This window comes from Vipera berus, assembly GCF_964194415.1.
Source record: "Vipera berus genome assembly, chromosome: 1".
Classification (NCBI taxonomy): Eukaryota; Metazoa; Chordata; class Lepidosauria; order Squamata; family Viperidae; genus Vipera; species Vipera berus.
The window spans coordinates 98,534,897-98,553,248 of NC_138202.1; the positions used below are offsets into that span (position 1 = coordinate 98,534,897).

Below are 18,352 nucleotides of genomic sequence, written 5' to 3' on the forward strand. Positions count from 1 at the left end.
CCCAGAATTCCTCAGCCAGCATGCCTGGCTGAGGAATTCTGGGAGTTGAAGTCCACGAGTCATAAAAGGGCCGAGTTTGAAGACCCCTGCCTTAGAGCTTAGAGTCCTTATATTGCCACAAATTATCCACATCGCTCCTCTTGAATTTTGTTACCCTTATCTAGCGCCAATTTAATGCTGCCATTAGTTGATTGGATTCTTGAGTATAGATTTGAATAAAGTTTCTATGCTGCAACTTAACGTATGGTCCTGATCCTTTGCACCTAACAACCATTAAGTTGAGGATTTGCAGGCTCAAAACCTAACAAAACAAAAGCTGCAGACCTTCAACTGTATCTGGTGAGGAATATAGGGGACTAGTGCATTTAAAACTGCTCAGCAGTATTATGTCCTGCTTGAACATTTGGTGGTATCCCATTCTTGGTGCTAAGAATCTATCACCTGTTCCCTTGACACTTAGATCCTATGGGTTTGACCACATTCTACATCTCACCCCTTTGAATTCTCACAGTGGACAGCCAACTCAAATTCTGCATCCTTATAATACCAGTGAAAGACTGTGGACTGATCTATCGTTTTACCATTGGCATGGCTAGTAAGATAATTGATTTATAGCAGTTCTATTTAACTCCCTGCTAGCATCTCATTAAGCTGTGAAACATATTCCCTTTGTCTTTTCTGCAGGAGGTCATTTAACAGGGTGACCATAGCTGAGTTTGTTCCCAAATCAGGCTGGAAGCCAGACTGAAAAGGACTGTGTTAATAGGATTCTTCCAAGAATGTCAGCAGTTTTACAGGCAATATCTTTTCAAGCACCTTGCCTGTAAATGGGTTTTTGTAACATGACTGTATCTGATGAAAGCTGTCTGTATTTAGTTATCTTCTTTTTCTTCAGGAATGGATGTTCCACTTAATCATTCCCCTTTTATAATATAAGTAAACCACACTGGGGTAGGGAGCAAGAGAACATGTAATGGGCTAGAGAGCTGTAACCATCTTGCCATATCCCCAAGCCTTAACAATTGAAAGCAGATCCATATTTTTAGACCAAATTGTGCCAAATAGCTCAGCATTATCTATAGCATTCAAGTTGGATAGTAAAGAATTTTATCCTTAAAACACCTTATGCAGACTGAGTTGGTTAGAGCAGCCTAAAGCATTCTAATAGGCAACTGCTTGAGATGCAATGGAGTAAGTAAACCTTCTTTGTAACCTTCATGACCTACAAAAGGCATGATTGTATTTTCTAAAAGATTATACTGCGTGTCAACTACAAGTGGGTCTAACACTCCTTTTGCTGTAGTAGTTTGCTGCCATGCTTCATTGCCTGGAATTCCCCAGAAAACAAGGAAAAAGCATGGACTCTACAGCACCAAAAATGGTAAGATTGTGTCAACAGTCTGTTCTATTTTCCAGTACAGAAACATAGTTTTAGCTTCTGGAAAATCCTCCCAGGCAAACCCTATGGAGCAACTGAGGCAATGAGACTACATTCTCCAGGTAGTGATCTGTCTTGGCCAATTGGATAGTCTTAATACCCTTAATATGCAGCTGACCCAGTCTGAAGAAAAAAAATTCATCCTAGAGTTCTATAACTTTGCATCAAAGACCAGCTTAGCTTCCTCAGCCAAGGAGAACATCAGGCAACCAAATAATATCCCTCGTCTTGATCTAACACCAGCCAAATTAGAAAAGGCTTTTTGGCAAATGAGTTGGTATTTCTTATTGATCGCTGAGAATGCATCCTCACAGTCCCATTGCTGGGCTAAGGCCACACTGAAAATACAGATGGACAAAGCTGCGTCAAGCCCACACAATCCAGGTTTCAGTAATACGTGCCACATATCATTTGCTTCATTCACAATAAAATCATGAATAAGTGAAGTATCATTGTGAACTTCACTTAACAACAATTATCACCAATAAGAGATAGAGCTAAATCCACAGAAACCAGGTGATGACCTGCGGCAGTCTATGTCCTCTGGCCCTCAGGTGTTTTCTACCCCTGGTCATTCTTCATTTCTAACCAGCGTTTATCTAAAGTTGGAGGCCACCAATGCTGTTCCCAGGAAAGATTTAATTTTCCACATTAACATAGAGAAAAAGCTATGGCAAGGGCAAAAACCATATACCAAGCTTATTTATTACAATGATGCAGTGTGACTTAAAGCAGCCTAATGCCTCAAATTCTGCTCTCATCCAAGCTGGAATGACTTCAAAACATTCGCAACATTTAGAAAACGCCTGGAAGTACCCTCTCACAGCCCATAACCATAGGAGAAAGGAGAAAGACAGCACTTGTGTGTAAATACCTGACACATATCCACACAGAGAAACACAGCCTCAGAGTTTTCTCAGAGGGACAGCCCTCCTTGATGTAGCTAAAGTTAGCTTCTCCTTCATGCTGTTCCCCTAAGCAGCAATTTCTGGCAAAGCCTGTACTCTGCCCTGAAAATCCACCATACAAATTGTTTTCTACTACCACCCACTTCCTTTCTTCAGAGTTAGCCAAAAGCGGTAGAATCTGTGAGGTGATGCAGGGAATGAGCAAGTGGAATCTGCTCTCAAGAAGGAGAAGTGAGGAGGAGGAGGAGGAGGAGGAGAAGGAGGAGAAGAAGAAGAAGAAGAAGAAGAAGAAGAAGAAGAAGAAGAAGAAGAAGAAGAAGAAGAAGAAGAAGAAGAAGAAGAACAACAACAACAACAACAACAACAACAACAACAACAACAACAACAACAACAGCCGCCTTTGGCTAACTTCAAGAGCTCGTCTTTCATGGCGTTCTACTAGTGAAACAGCTGATGCCTGGACAGCAGTCACAAATGACTGAAACGGCTGAGATTTTGTACTATCAGAGAGACAGAGCAAGCCAGAAAATTATTTCAGACTTGGTTGCTACTCATATTCTAGAGAGAAGGAGGAAAACCTTAGATAGATGCATTTTAAAAGGAGAGGTTCAAATCATATTAAAAACAAAAAAGGGATTCAACTTGACCTCAAGAGAAAACCTTGGTAACCTATGTAAAATGGTGTAATAATTGCCCCAATTTCATACAAGCTTAATCAGTGGAAGATGGATGGATTGCAGGCTCCAGAGACTTAATGGACAACTGTGACAGATAATGGTGAGAGACGGTTGCTGAAATAGATGTTCTTATGACTGTAGTGAAATAACATAAAGTCTTCTTTGAACCAAGCTCAGTTCCTGGGAACCTCATAGAGACAATCTTGCTGTCTTCTCGGCAACATTAAGGAAATGATTTTCAGTGTGTTTTTTTCAACTTCCCAGTCTAACCTACAACCCTGGTACTTAGTTTCTCATTTCAATATTCATCAGGCCATCCTCAGCTTCTGAAACAAAACAAGATCAGCCAGGTATTTTGTGTCCAACTTCTGTCTTATTATTATTACTGTTATATTGATTGCACTCCTATTCTGCCTTTTGAGACTGTAAGGCAGTTTCTAGTCTGGTGCCTTTAATCACTATACTAAAATGGTGCTTGGTTTCTCATTTTCTTTCTCCATCAGCCTTCCCCAGTCTTTCTGGCTGCACAGACCGCCGCCACCGGCAGTGGGGGGAGGTTATGGTTTCACGTGCGCAATCTAATCCCCTGCATGCACAAATGAAACTTGGCATGCAGTGGGCGACACTGCTTGTGCGGCTGGTTCCTAATGGGCCACGGCCCAGGAGTTGGGGACCCCTCTTCTACACATACACACAAAAACATAATACATAAATAATTTAACACAACCCTAACTTAGATGCATATATAAAAAGGCAAAGCTTCAAGGTACGTGTACAGGCATATGTGCTAGTTTAAATTTTCCTTTCTGACATTGATCTCTAATGTCTTCTAGCTCAACCTTTTATAAGTAGTGCATCAATGATGTGGTGGTCATTACACTTGCCTTGCAAACATAAGATCACTGGTTCAAAACCTAGAACAAATAAAAAAGAAATACCTTTTTTTTCTTTCCCTGAGGTACCTACATGTCTCCGGACTTTTTTTTTTAAAAAAATATCACTGTAATGTACTGTTTTTTAATTCCTCCAGTTGCTTGAGTCTTTACTGAATCTTTAGATTTATTTAAAAATAAATAAATAGATAACTTCACTTCCCCTCTGGCAGTACATTTATTTTACTGACTAACATTACTATGTTTAATACAATGTTTTCTTTTATAATTATATTAACTTATTTTCTTTTTTGTACCTTTCTCTTTTCAATATCCCATAGCATCCCATCTGTTGCCTGCTTTATCTCTTGTATATTCACATAATCTTCTTTACCATGTTCTCTTCATTTTTCTGCTGGCTTGAGCTTTTTCTTTATTTATTAAATTTGTATGACTCAGCAGTTCACCAGTAAATTCATACTTTTGCAAAATTAGGTGTTGTGTTCAGATTATCAGGAATTATTTTGATTTAAGTTAAATAAAAAGAGAGACTTCCTACAGCCATTCAAAGCAACCCACAAGGAGAATCCACAAGGGTGAACTGTATTTTTGGTGGCTAAGTGCCATATTCAGTCATGTGCAGTATGCTGAAAAGCCAAGTTCAAATAACTGGCAGAGCCTGGAGAAAAAGTAGGTAGAACTGGAGGTAAAAAGGGCTGGGCATAAATATTTGATAAATGAAAAACGTTGACAAAAAGCAGTAGCCAGCCAGATTCTTCCAAGAAATAGTAAGAAAGCTTTAGCAGCAGGCAGGCCACACGTTCTCGTATTTATAAATATATACCATCCCTGAAATGAAAGTATATACATACATACATACGCCGTCTCCCTTCCTCCCTCTCTCTCTCACCCACACACACAAACAGAGTGTACGGAAGGCAGACTATTCCTGTTTAATATAATTTTATATAACAGAATATTAATGCCCAAGCCTTGAACATGTACTTGATGTTCTTCTTTTACTGTTCCCCTTCCCTTTGTCCTTATTCTAGCTTGCATTTTTCCTGTGTCCAGCATGAGAAAGGGTGTGCAATGTGAAGGGAGCTTTGGGATTCACACAAAAACTTTTGACTTCGCAGATTGCAGTTTTCAGCACTCCCCAGCAGCATGGCCAGTACTGGGACTGAGGCTTAGCACCATATAAGGTAATGCCAACCTGTAATATTAGGACAGCATTGGCAACAGCCTCTTGTCCTATCTTTTTAGAACTCTTTGGAGCTGAAATTGATGGGACTGTTTCCTGCCAAAACTCTGGAAAGGGACAAAAAAAACTTGGCTTTGTCCACATGAGACACACTACCTTATTTACTCTGCATTATCTCTGCCTTCCCCATCCCCAGCCAATATAGACATTAATTCCCCTTAAATGTTTGGTGTGCCACTGGAAAAGAAAAATTTGCTGACCTTCATATTGGACTATTCATAGGTTTGTAGGGTAAGAAAGTGAAAGTTCCCACTGCTTTTTTATAATTGTCAAGATTGCATGAAAAAAGTCTTCAGTAAATAAATATTTTCCAAGTAGCTACAACTTGTTGCTTAATACCGTTTCTATACATAGTAGATGATTACCAATTGACTTTGGCTTTCAAAATACATTAAGCAAGGTTGGAGCTGGTTAGGACTTAGATGGAAGACCTCCAAGAAGAAACCCCAGGGTTGTGTGAACTAGGTAAAGAAATTTAAAATGCATCCTGGAAGAAGACCCATGGCAAGCCACGGCCTATACTGCTGCCTAGAAAACTACATGGATGCATCCTTATAGTTCCCTAGACTCAAATTGTATTCCAGGGAATGTTACTTTTAAGATTTAGGTCCACCAAATAAGCTCTGCTACAAAGAAATTGAAATCACAGACTATTATTGCATATTTAATCATTTAAATTTATTTATTATTTTATTATTGCACTTAATTGACTCTATTTAGCCAGTCTTAGTCTTTCTCTGTGACCGAAACTTATTTGTCTGAAACGGTATAGGGCAGGGGGATGGACTAGAAGACCTCCAAGGTCTCTTCCAACTCTGTTATTCTGTTATCTGTTATCTTAAGGAGTCCTCTAGAAAAATAGCTGGTCATTCATGCTACCTCTGTGGGAGACTGGTTAAACTATTATCCCCTTTCCCTCTTAAGATTCCTTAACATGCTATTAAACAGACAAATAGGTGGTTGCATTAAATGTTGATCATTTTCATAATCAAGTGAAAACAGCAAATGTCTAGGGGGAAAAGCCCTTTAGTGACTTACCAAGAGTTGTGGTGAAGGCTTACATTCCCATTCACCATCAGAAGAGGATGAGCAATAGCCAATTGTTGCTTGTTTCCTGGCAGTTAGACCTTCAGATCCTGAAAGAGAATCAAAAGTCTCAATGACACAGTCTTTATTCTTTTCCTAGGATCCGAGTGCAACCGCTTACGCTGCACCTGCTCATAGCTTCTCAAAGCTAGACCCGAACAACAGTTCGTAAATCTGATTACATTAATTAAATTTTGGCTACTGTTCAAGGCCTTCACTGCCTGGCAATCCTGTTCTCATCCTCACAATATGAGTATATCAAATTTTATGTGCAACAATAGCTCACCCTATATTAAAAAATTAGGCCTGTTATTAAAATGCATATCACAAGTTAGCCACGTTATCTTGCCGTGTGGCATAAATAAATGCACCAAGACTGAGCCAGCTCTTAAACAAATTGCTCTTATGTGGCTTATAGCATCTGGCACCCATTTTTCTTCTGTGACATCTGCTCAGTGTAAAATAGCTGGCGTCAGAATGTCTGGTCATATTTTTAAAGAAGTCACAAATATAATCAGAAGCAAATGGATGTCTTGATGGAGGCTTTATCACTCAGCCTTCTGCAGCATAAATATTTCATTAATGGGATCTAAATAAATGTCACTTGTACTTTCAGTCTCCCAATCTCTCACAACAGATATTAAATAATAGGTGCTGTTTGTAAGCACACGCATTGCAACTCTGCAGAAAGCTCAATGGGAAAGAAAGGAAGATTTCTGGGAATAACTTGCATACCAAGTTGATTTCAATATTATGCCCTAACTCTACTTATTACCCAGGTCATCAGCATTATGTTTTAACAGAAACTGAATCTGCTCTCTAACAATTTACTTGTCTAATTCATATAACCCCTCCTCCTGTTAAATTAAACAACAGAAGCGTAAGGAACATCTGCTGCTGCACTTAATTTTCTGCAAGATTAATGATTAACACCTGTATTCACTTATGTTCAGGGCAGGAGTGAGAAGGACACATTGTTTAAGATGATTGAGGGCTTCTTGCTTCACAGTAATATCAGATGAGTAACTGTGAATATGCTATAAGTGATGGCAGAAATGCATGTTGTAAAGGCATGCAGAGATGTCGCTGTGCTTTGGAGGGACAAAACACCGTTTGGGAGGGTTTAGCCACACAATTGAAGATTATGATCCAGGAAGGTTTTCAGTGCCCTACTCTCAACAGGTTATTCTGCTACTATGCCTTTTAAGCCAAAAAGAGCATAAAAGAGCAGTACCTATCATTAGGGCCAGGAGCTATAGCAAGAGAAAATGCCTTGGTAATTCACACAAAAACATACCAGACAACAACTGAGAAGGAGAGCAAAGTCCTGTGTAACAGGTTATATTAAATAGGACCCTGAATCAGAAATCTTTAAGAATAAGTTATCCAAATAGTAGCAGAATATATTTTGTATTCCTATGGCTTACTGTTGTGATTCAGGGTCAGCCTGTGGGTTCGGCAGTTGGGTCAGACGAATCAGAGGAGGAGGGGGGTGTTGAAGACCTTGCTGAGGGGGTTGAAGATCTTGCTGATGATAGCCCTCAGGCAGGCCCCTCCCACTTGGTCACCATGGAGACCCAGCTGTGTGAGCCTGACAGTGTGGATGAAGATGACCCACAGCTGGCCCTGTTCAAGGATGCCCGATGCAGGAGGCAGTCAAGTAGGAGTAAACAGAGGAAGGCTGTGGGGCTTCTCGGAAGGAGGCAGAGAGAGGCCACGCCCTGAACTCTTTATAAAGGGAATGTTTGGGGAGGGCTGGTTTGCTGAAAGCAACCGCTCAGATAGTGTTTCAAAGCTCCTGAATCTTGGTTCGAGTCTTGTTTGTTTTTTGTAGTAATAAATTTGGCAGACGTCATTCCAGCCTCTTGCCGTTTATAAAGGGGTTGCCTTTTCTGCAGGGCCGGTAGCAGGCTGGTACAGAACACTTACGAAATGTGCAAGGAGTACTGAGGAATCCTTCAGAAAAGACATTCCCTGCAACAATGCCATTTTTGAAATGCACTCAAATAAATTTCATGAAAGAATTCCATTGTGGAAATGAAATCAAAGTTCATAAACAGTCAAACGCTCCAGAAGACAGGCTTAAGATATAGAAGGATCTTGACAGACTTGAACACTGGGCGCTATCTAACAAAATGAAATTCAATGGTCAAAAAAGTAAGGTTCTACATTTAGGCAAGAAAAACCAAATGCACAGGTATAGTATAGGTCAGGCATGTCAAACTCGCAATGTCATGTGATGTCGCACGACGTATCATGACTTTTTCCCCATTGCCGGCAATGGGGTGGGCACAGTTTTAGCGTGATGCATCCGGCCCATGGGCCGGCAGTTTGACATGCCTGGTATAGGCGGTACCTTGCTCAGTTGTAGTAACTATGAGAGGGATCTCGGATTCCTAGTGGACAATCACTTAAATATGAGCAGCAGTGTGCTGCAGTTGCCAAAAAAGCCAAAACAGTGCTAGGCTGCATTAACAGAGCGATAGAATCTAGATCACGTGAAGTGTTAATACCATTTTACAATGCCTTGGTAAGGCCACACCTGGAATACTGCATCCAGTTTTGGTCACCACAATATAAAAAAGATGTTGAGACTCTAGAAAGAGTACAGAGAAGAGCAACAAAGATGATTAGGGGACTGGAGACTAAAACATATAAGGAACAGTTGCTGGAATTGGGTATGTGTAGTTTAATGAAGAGAAGGGTGAGGGGTGACATGATAGCAGTGTTCCAATATCTCAGGGGCTGCCACAAAGAAGAGGGAGTCAAGCTATTCTCCAAAGCACCTGAAGGCAGGACAAGAAGCAACCGATGGAAACTAAAAAGGAGAGAAGCAACCTAGAACTAAGGAGAAACTTCCTGACAGTTAGAACAATTAACCAGTGGAACAACCTGCCTCCAGAAGCTGTGAATGCTCTAATACTGGAAGTTTTTAAGAAGAGACTGGACAGCCATTTGTCTGAAATGGTATAGGGTTTCCTGCCTGAGCAGGAGGTTGGACTAGATGACATCCAAGATCCCTTTCATCATCATCATCATCATCATCATCATCATCATCATCATCATCATCATCATCATTTTAAATTAGAATAAATTGGGGCACATTTGCCTTTAAAGAAAGAAACTTCAGAGCAAAGTCCAAAAAGAGGATGTAGTCAGTGTCTTTTTATGTGTACATTCAAAATAGGTTTGACTTAGTAATCAACTTTATAGTACTTGACATTCCTTAGAATTTCAAGCAATGCTAGAATTCTAGGCTAGGAGTTAGGTTATACTAACAGAAGAGATTAAGAATTAGTTCCTACTACACTACAGCTACAGTCCTACCACATAATCATAATAGTAAAGTTGGAAGGGACCTTGGAGGTAATCTAGTCCAACCCCCTGCTCAGGCTACATAATGCTACAGACACTATGCTACAGCCTAAAATACAAAAGGTCCCTTCATCTATATCCTGTGAATGAGTAGCCCCTCCTCTTCACACACAAACAACTGATCCATGCCCAACCTAGCGATTCCATGAGATTACTAGATAGATATGTAGATGGTATCCTACCTAGTAGTTAAGGAATGCAAGAATTTAAATTATTTGCCTTCTTTAGTACTGAAAAAAAAACCCAATCTGGCACTACCCTGTATATGTTCTACCTAACAAAGATTGCTAGGAATTCTCGTGTCTCTCTGATTTTTCTATATTATTCTGCATTATTTTGTATTATTCTGTATTTTTATGATTCCCATTCAATTTCATAGAAAAGAAAGTGCTTTCAGAACAATATAAAAGAAGAGAAAAACATCTGGAAATCTTTTATTGTCCCGTATGGAATTCTTGCATTTAATTTAAATGTGATGTAATTGATGGGTAAATTTGACTATCCTGACTTTCAACATAGAGTTTTAGACAGACAGACATGCTACATGTAATTTTACCACTTTTGATTATTTTCTTTATAAAATGGATCTGCAAACCTCTCCTACATTTCAATTATATCTCAGAGGAAGACATCAGAAAAAGAACATTTTCTATGAAGAAAGTTTCAGTGTAGCAGATGGGCAGCCAAGAAGACTGTGGAATGCTGAAAAAACGTGATCACAAACCAATCTTCTGCTCCCTTTCAAAAATAATTGAAGTCCAAAAGTATTCTAAAGAGGATTTTAAAAAAAAATAGCAATAACACTTAGACTTATATACCACTCTACAGTGCTTTGCAGCTCTCTCTAAGGGGTTTACAGAGTCAGCATTTTGCTCCCAACAATCTGGGTTCTCATTTTACCGACCTCAGAAGGATGGAAGGCTGAGTCAACCTTGAGCCGATGAGAATCAAACTGCTGGCAGTCGGCAGAAATAGCCTGCAATACTGCATTCTAACCACTGTGCTACCATGGCTCTTTTAAAGAACATTCTAAAGCAGGCATGTCAAACTCACGACGTCACGTGATGTCGCATGACATATCGTGACTTTTTCCCCAATGCCGGCAATGGGGTGGGTGCGGTTTCAAGATGACGCATCCGGCCCGTGGGCCAACAGTTTGACATGCCTGTTCTAAAGCATCCTGACCAAAAAATCCAGCATCTCTTTTACAGGGAAAATTGGAGGAGGGATTACCAGTATGGTAGTATAATAAAATACAGTACATGTTTCAAATGAGTAATATGTCATCTTAATTTAAAATATTTTTAAATAGCATGCTTACCCAAATATTCTCCTTTGGAAGAATTACTTAGTACTTTATCAACATCAAAGATGGTAGTGGGAGACACAGCTGGCATTAACAAAGGGCTTCTAATGCTGTCATCTTCTTTATTCCTCAAATTACTGGGTAGATTCCACACCTTGTTCCTCTGAACTGGATTATCTAGTATAGAATTATCACTTTTATTTTTTTGCCTTAAAGATGGATGCAGCGTGTTCTTTTGATTACAGTCAATATATGACTTCCGAGCATTTTCTTTGAGGGTAAATCTTTCTAAAAGTGTGGGAACATCAACTTTATTAGAGTAAGAATGTCCATGGTGAGTATTGCTGGATGATCTCAGATGCATATCATATTTTGGAAAATAGCTTTTATCATCAAACCGAAAATCTTCAATTGAACTGGGAAATTTAGAGATAACTGAATTCCTAGGTTCAAGGCCCTGTTCTGTAGTATTCAACTCTTGCATATGTGCACTGGAGTCTTCCTGATACTTACTATTTTTCCATTTATCAAGATGAGCCAGGTTATGAGAGAAATTAAAGGTGTTTTCCAGAGGACGTTTGGTATGCACATCCTGACTTTTTTCCAGACCTTCTAGTATGGATTTTCTAATGACATTAGCCATTAACTTCAGTGACAATTTAGGCTGAGCAGCAATGCATCTTTTTGGACATTTATCAACAAATTTAGTACATTTCTGCTCAGGATCCCAAACAGCCAAAAGATTATCTGAGAATTCAGGAGACCTAACATAACTAGGTTGCTTTGGAATGTGTTCATCTCTAGTAAAATACGGATTCTTTGGCCCCAGAATTCCTTGGTCTTGGTGAGCAATTCTTGCCCCTTCTGGTTGTGAATTCCGCAGAGCATGGGCTCTGGCCTGCCGCTCCATTGAAAGAGTTAACTTCCTCATTATTTTACCTTTAATTTTGTTTAAGGGTCTGTCTTGCTGTTCCTTGGCAGGCGGGGAAGCAATTTTATCTCCTTCATCAAGGTTTATGGAGGATTTATCTGAGTTTTTTGTAAACAATCTTGAAGTCAGTTGCTGACTGTTTACTGCCTCATTTCCTAAATATTGCTCATTGGTACCAGAGTGGTTGATTCCAGGTTTAAGACAACTGGGAATGGTAGCCCAATCAGCACGAGAAAGGGATTCACTATGTGCCACTGGATAACTATCTATGCAGCAGTGATGAGGAATATAGAAAGGAATTTGTCCAGGTTCATTGGTGGCTTTTTCTTTGGAGTGAAATTCTGCACCGTGAGGTTGGAAATGTGCTTTCGTTTCTGGAATGTTGTTGGGATATGTCAGCTGTAAGGAATGCATAAAATGATTATTTTTAGAGGAAAAATGTAGATCCTCACTCATGCTTCTATCTGGGGAGGATTTTGAAACAAATCAGTTCTACAAATGCACATATAAATATCAAGGCAACAGAGCTGAAAACCATTGAAAAGATGAAAACAACTCCAATACAAATGGAAAAGGAACACTGTTGGTGGTGATGTTAGCCAAGCTCCTCTGAGAGGAATTAAAATATTTGTGGGGTTGTAATTGTAGGAGTCTTTATTTGCAATAGGGTGCACCATAGCTAGATAACATGCAGCAAACCTAATTCTGTCTTCCAACTATTCCTCATTATTAAGAGATGCTTATTCCTCAACTGCATGGTTCAGCAAACACACAACTTGTCTAAGTGAAAAGCTGGCCTACATAGGCTGGCTGGCTAGACCTTAGCAATTTTCTGCTACACTTAGCTGCAAATAATCAATAGCATCTCTTTGACCCTGACTGGACTGGACTATTGGCCACCCTGATGCATTTTAGCCCACAACTTTCATTTTTATAAATTGATTAGCTTTAAACCCCATAATTTGGATTCAAAAACGCAGGGTGTTCTTTTTTGAACTTTGGAAACATATGATCCACTAGACTAGATGAAACCCAGCAGTGAAATGGAGGAGAGAGAGGAATTGTCAGAATCCATTTATATCACATTTCATAAATGTATAGGTAGAACATTGTGCTTATTCTGGGGATTCTGCCATCTCTCCGAGGGGGGGGGGGAAAGGATGGTTACTTAAGGCGATCTTCAAACAACAGGGAAACGTTTGAACTGGGGGAGGGAGGGGGAGAGACAGATCTGGATCGCATCTTCATTTACAACTGAAAAGGAAGAAGCAATAACAATAAAAACAAGGAGAGTTCCCTTTCCCACGGAAGGGCCTGACACCTAAGTAAATGATGGGAGCCTAACCAAATGGATGAGGGGAGGGGGCTGAAATGGGAATGTTTTATATAGGATTGAAGTGTAACTTTGTTAGATTCCGTCTTGTATTGCCACAATCGATTCCATCCTAGTAAACATTTTCCTTTTGGACTAAACTTGTATCCAAGAGTTCTTATTTCTTAAGATGTGGATTGAGGTGGGTCCTGACAGGAATCTTCATCAATTTCCTCACCAGTTCCTTCCAAAGGGGACTCTGTGGCTTTTCTTAATAGGATCCCTAAGATATACAGCCTTGCAAACGTAACTGTGACAGAAAAGAGACTACATGTATAGTTTCCTTCCCGATATAAAAAAATCTACAGCAAGTTAGACATTTATGGACAAAGAATATTGCTCTATGCAACTCTGTTTTTTCATTTCTGGACTAGCCACTCATAGGACCACTCATAACCTGAAGCAGTTCTCAAACAAAGCTCAGTGATACCCAAAGTCTGTCTAACCATTGTCAACTTCTATTACATCTCATCCTAATGGGCTCTAATTGAGGGGTTTTAATTTTTAATTAATGGGGTTTTAGTTAAGTTCAGGGATTAATTTAATCTTAGTTTTAATCGTTTTTAATTGTATATGATGTATTTTAACTTTTAATTTTCCCTGTAAACCGCCCTGAGTCCTACGGGAATAGGGCGGTATATAAATTTAAATATAAATAAATAAAAATAAAATAATTGTAGCAGGTGGAAGAAAATATATTTTAACATACAGCATTTCTCTTTTTTGTCATCTTATTGGATGGCTGTATGCAGGCTCTCCTGAATGTGATTAACTGTTCCTATATCTATTCTAATAATAGATAATAGATAATAGATAATAATAATAGATAATAATAGATAACTGCCCCCGACCTCCATTCATTCCGCCGGGACCTGAAGACCTGGCTCTTCGAGCTCTCTAGCCCAGGCTGAGAATTTTAATTTTAATTTTAATTTTAATTGAGGTTTTTACTTTTTTTCAGGGATTGATGTAATTTTTTTAAAATTGTTTTTAACTTTTGTATTTCTTGTTTTAAATACCCTGTAAACCGCCCTGAGTCCTTCGGGAAAGGGCGGTATATAAATCTAATAAAATAAAATAAATCTGATAAAATAAAATAATAAATGGTTATAGGGAAACATAAGGGACGCTGTTTCCTGCATGGGTATGTTTTGTAAGGCAAGCAATATATAGAAATATTTAAAGAATTTAAGTTATAATTAGATAAGAGACATCAATTGGCAGTGGCCCCACTTAAAGCCAATGCTTGTTTGAGCCTCATTTTCAAGAAACTAAAAAGTTTATTGTTACATCCTTGTAAAAACAAGTTAAATATCACATGTTACCATACTGTTGAGACAAGATATATATTTTCTTATTAACTGAATAATGTAGAGGACAATTTTATTCATTTTTGTGGTTATTCTATTTGCAGTATATTTATTCTACTAATAAAGTTGTTATACAAATTCCGAAACAACTACCAGGAATTCTAGTTGCAGAAAATTGTATGGAAAGGCATTGTTCCATTTCCAGGTAATAACATGCAAATGTTCTGTATGAATTTTTGTTTAATATTTAATTTTATCTGTGATGAAAGAAAATGTCTTTCAAATAGACACTACAGCTTGGCTTGTTAAAACCTGGTTGGCAAAGTCAGAGGCTATTAAGAGTGTCCAGAATTTTTCAAAGGTCATCATTCTTAGAAAAAAATATCAGACAATATAATGATGCCTTTCCTGGAGTTGAGACACGGAAGAAGACAAAGTCATCCTGTTTTTGTGTACTTTTCATAGCCTGCCCAACCTGGGTGCATCCATGTGAGTAAAAACAAAACAGAACAAAAGCAGGTTTGTTATCCTGCTGTTCTGTAAGATAAGCTAGCTAGGCTAACATTCTTCACCAACCTTGTTGGAAAGGTGCCAAAGTGAAGTGGAATGCTTTCACTTTTGGGGAGGGGTGTGTGTGTGAAGAATCCATTAACTAGTGTGGCAAATATTTGAAGGAGAGCAGCTGGAAACAGGAAAAGTGGAGAAAGAGGATATTAATGCCCAAGAACCAAAGGATTGCCAGGAGACTGGAGAAGGAGAAAGGGAAATAAAGGTAGGACTGGAAAGACAGACAGACAAGAAGGGAGGTGAATTTGAGAGAAAGCAGCTGAAAATGTGATGGAGAAAAAAATGGAAGTGGAACAGTGGGTGAATGAGAGGGGTAGATAGAAAGTGAATGCAGCAAGGATGTCCAAAGGGTAGAATTTTTAAAAAAACCCTCTCAGGATGGCAATCACAGAGGTGCAATAAAGCTCTGCCCATTTTTAATGTGCATCAATACAAAAATGGACAATGCTTTAATTGCGCTGTTGCAGTTGCCGTCCTGTTTTTTTTTTAACCATACCCCTGTGGACACCCCTGGCATTGGATGAGGGACCATAATGGGCAGAATCTAACCATCTGCAGTTCTGTGCCAGGTAACTGTGTAGCAAAGTGAACCGGGAAAGCCATCTGTGAAGTTCAACAGGGAAGCTCAGGGGATAGTTATTTTTTTTAAAAAAACATTATGTCTAAATTCAATCCACACTTTCTCATCCCACATGAGATGGGGACAAAAAAAAAACCTTCTGCTTCTATGGTCTTTAAAAACAAGCCTTAGGACAGATGGGCAAGCGTCTGCAGTTGTGACCTGCCATAGTTGTGGTTTGTTTGTATTCCTGGCATATATCTGCAGCAACTCATAAATGAAAAAAAAAGCCAGAGGACAGAAGCATAGCCATACTTCAACTGATGAGAGAAGATGAAGCTGTATCAGATACATAAGGTAAAAAGGTAAAGGTTTCCCCACACATGCGTGCTAGTCGTTTTCGACTCTAGGGGCTGGTGCTCATCTCCATTTCAAAGCCGAAGAGCTAGCGCTTGTCCAAGGACGTCTCCGTGGTCATGTGGCCGGCATGACTAAACGCCAAAGGCGCACGGAACGCTGTTACCTTCCCACTGTAGTGGTCCCTATTTTTCTACTTGCATTTTTACATGCTTTCGAACTGCTAGGTTGGCAGAAGCTGGGACGAATAACAGGCGCTCACTCTGTTACGCGGCACTCAGGATTTGACCCGCCAAACTGCCGACCTTCTGATCGACAAGCTCAGCATCCTAACCTAATAGGAGCTGCGAAAGAAAGCAACTCTTTAGAAGAAAATTGAACAAGGAAGCAAATGGAATGAAAAAGAATGACTATGGCTTTCATCTTCGCATCCTGCTAGCCTCTCATGGCATGAAAATGCCCTGATAATTATCTTTGTACATCACATCAGTGAGAACATTGCTTTTGGATCATCCGCAGCCCACCGGAGAGACAGCCTATGTAGCTGTTCCTGCTTTGACACATGCACCCAGAGACATGTCTCACCTATCATTTGGGTTGGTAAAATAACTGGAGGGAGGTATTTTTAAAAACAGCCTTGATCTGTCCCACAGATCTGTGTTTAAAAACAGGGTCTGTGCAGAATATCTACTATCTCCTAGGAAGCACCCACCTGTCCTAGAGATGCTGGTCATCCATTAGTTCCTGGAAAAGCAAGAGAAGAAAAATCTCCTACTTTACTGACTCTGTAGATCACTGTTTCTCAACCTGTGCTGGCTGGGGAATTCTGGAAGTTGAAGTCCAGACTTCTTCAAGCTGCCAAGGCTGGGAAACACTGCTGTAAATCATCCGTATCTGGGATGGATAAATGCTACTTAATAAAGGTCGAGGACATTGACTGCTTTACTAAGCAGAAATAGGTCCTCTACTATACATTTGTTAGTCATATATTGGGAACAGGTTTTAACAGATGATTACAGCCCTGGATTTAGTTGTCTGTCAAAACTTGTTTCTTCCATTAGGAAGGGTGATGGTTGATAACACCAGAAAAAACCAATAACATCTTCGTTAAGTTGTTTTTTTGCCCTTCCTAGCATTTTCCCGCAAGTGCAGGGTTTGCTTTTTACAAATCAACCAAGTGTTGATCCATTAGTTGTGACAAGAGTTGATTAACTGGCTTGTCTCCTGAGCTTGTCTCCATGGGCTGAGAGAGTGACTGGCTGAAAGTCACCCATCCGACTCTCAGGTCTTAGTCTTTGGGTTTCTAGCTGTTGTTTAACTACTAGACCAAACTGCCCACCCCCCATATTCATTAAGTTTAAATTTCTGAGGACAGCACCAGAGGGTTTTTTTCCCATTGCTGATTAAGAATAGTACTTTCCAATGAGATTAGCACAAAGGCCATCAGCCTTTGTTGTTGTTGTTCTGTCTCAGAGTCCAGCATGGACTCAGGGATGTGCTAAATCCTGCACTATACAGGGAGACGGACTAGATCATCTCTTCAGTCCCTTCCAACTTTATGATTCTACAATTCATATTCAGGTATTTGGAGGAACATATTAACATTGGGCAACCAATGCCCAGTTATTGGTTGTCCAACCAATTAAAATGGTCTGAAATAGTATAGGGATTTCCTGCTTGAGCAAGAGGGTGGACTAGAAGACCTCCAAGGTCCCTTCCAACTCTGTTATTCTGTTATTAAGAGTTGCCTGTCTGACAGGGATAGGGATAGAGGTTGGGGAGACATTCTGCATCACTGGAATTCAAAATAGAGTTCAAGCTCTTGCAGGATAATAGGCTTTAAATTTTCAGGAAAGAAGAGACAGGAACCCTGAAGGCCATGAGCAGATGCACCCTTCAAGAAATTAACAGAAGAGCTGCATTAGTTAATTATTCTCTCTACAACCAATTAAAACAAATGTGTGCTGGGGGACTGATTGACTTATGAAGTGTCCTGTCTGCCAATTACAAAACTCAGGGATGTAAGAGGACAACTTCCAACATCTCCACTGAAATGTTTATTGTCTGCTAATCCAAGTATGCCAAATGATGTTGCAAAGAATAGTCATTTTCCCTCTCCAATATCTTATGTCAAGTGCACTGATGCCCTTCGTTGCACAAGGCAGATGTTGTAACATAGACTGAAGCCTTCCGAATGCCAATTCTATCTATTGTGTGGTGGGTTCTAGACCGCATGGAATGACGCCAGACAAATGAGTACAGCATAGCAGCTCTTTATTGGTGGTAGAACTGTACTGAGGGTTTGGGGTTACCTGAGTCCTTATATATAC

At 39.7% G+C, this 18,352-nt stretch overlaps 1 protein-coding gene across 1 annotated transcript in view; it reads right to left on the reverse strand.

Moving 5' to 3' along the window:
- Positions 1–18,352, reverse strand: part of LOC308669090 (F-actin-monooxygenase MICAL2-like) — a gene marked incomplete at its 5' end in the record, with an annotated part of 54,193 nt that overhangs the window by 18,912 nt on the left and 16,929 nt on the right. The window contains 2 exons of the mRNA XM_081329580.1: positions 6,198–6,295; positions 10,942–12,256. Of these exons, the coding sequence (XP_081185706.1) occupies positions 6,198–6,295; positions 10,942–12,256 (1,413 nt within the window). The remainder of the gene's footprint in view (positions 1–6,197; positions 6,296–10,941; positions 12,257–18,352) is intronic.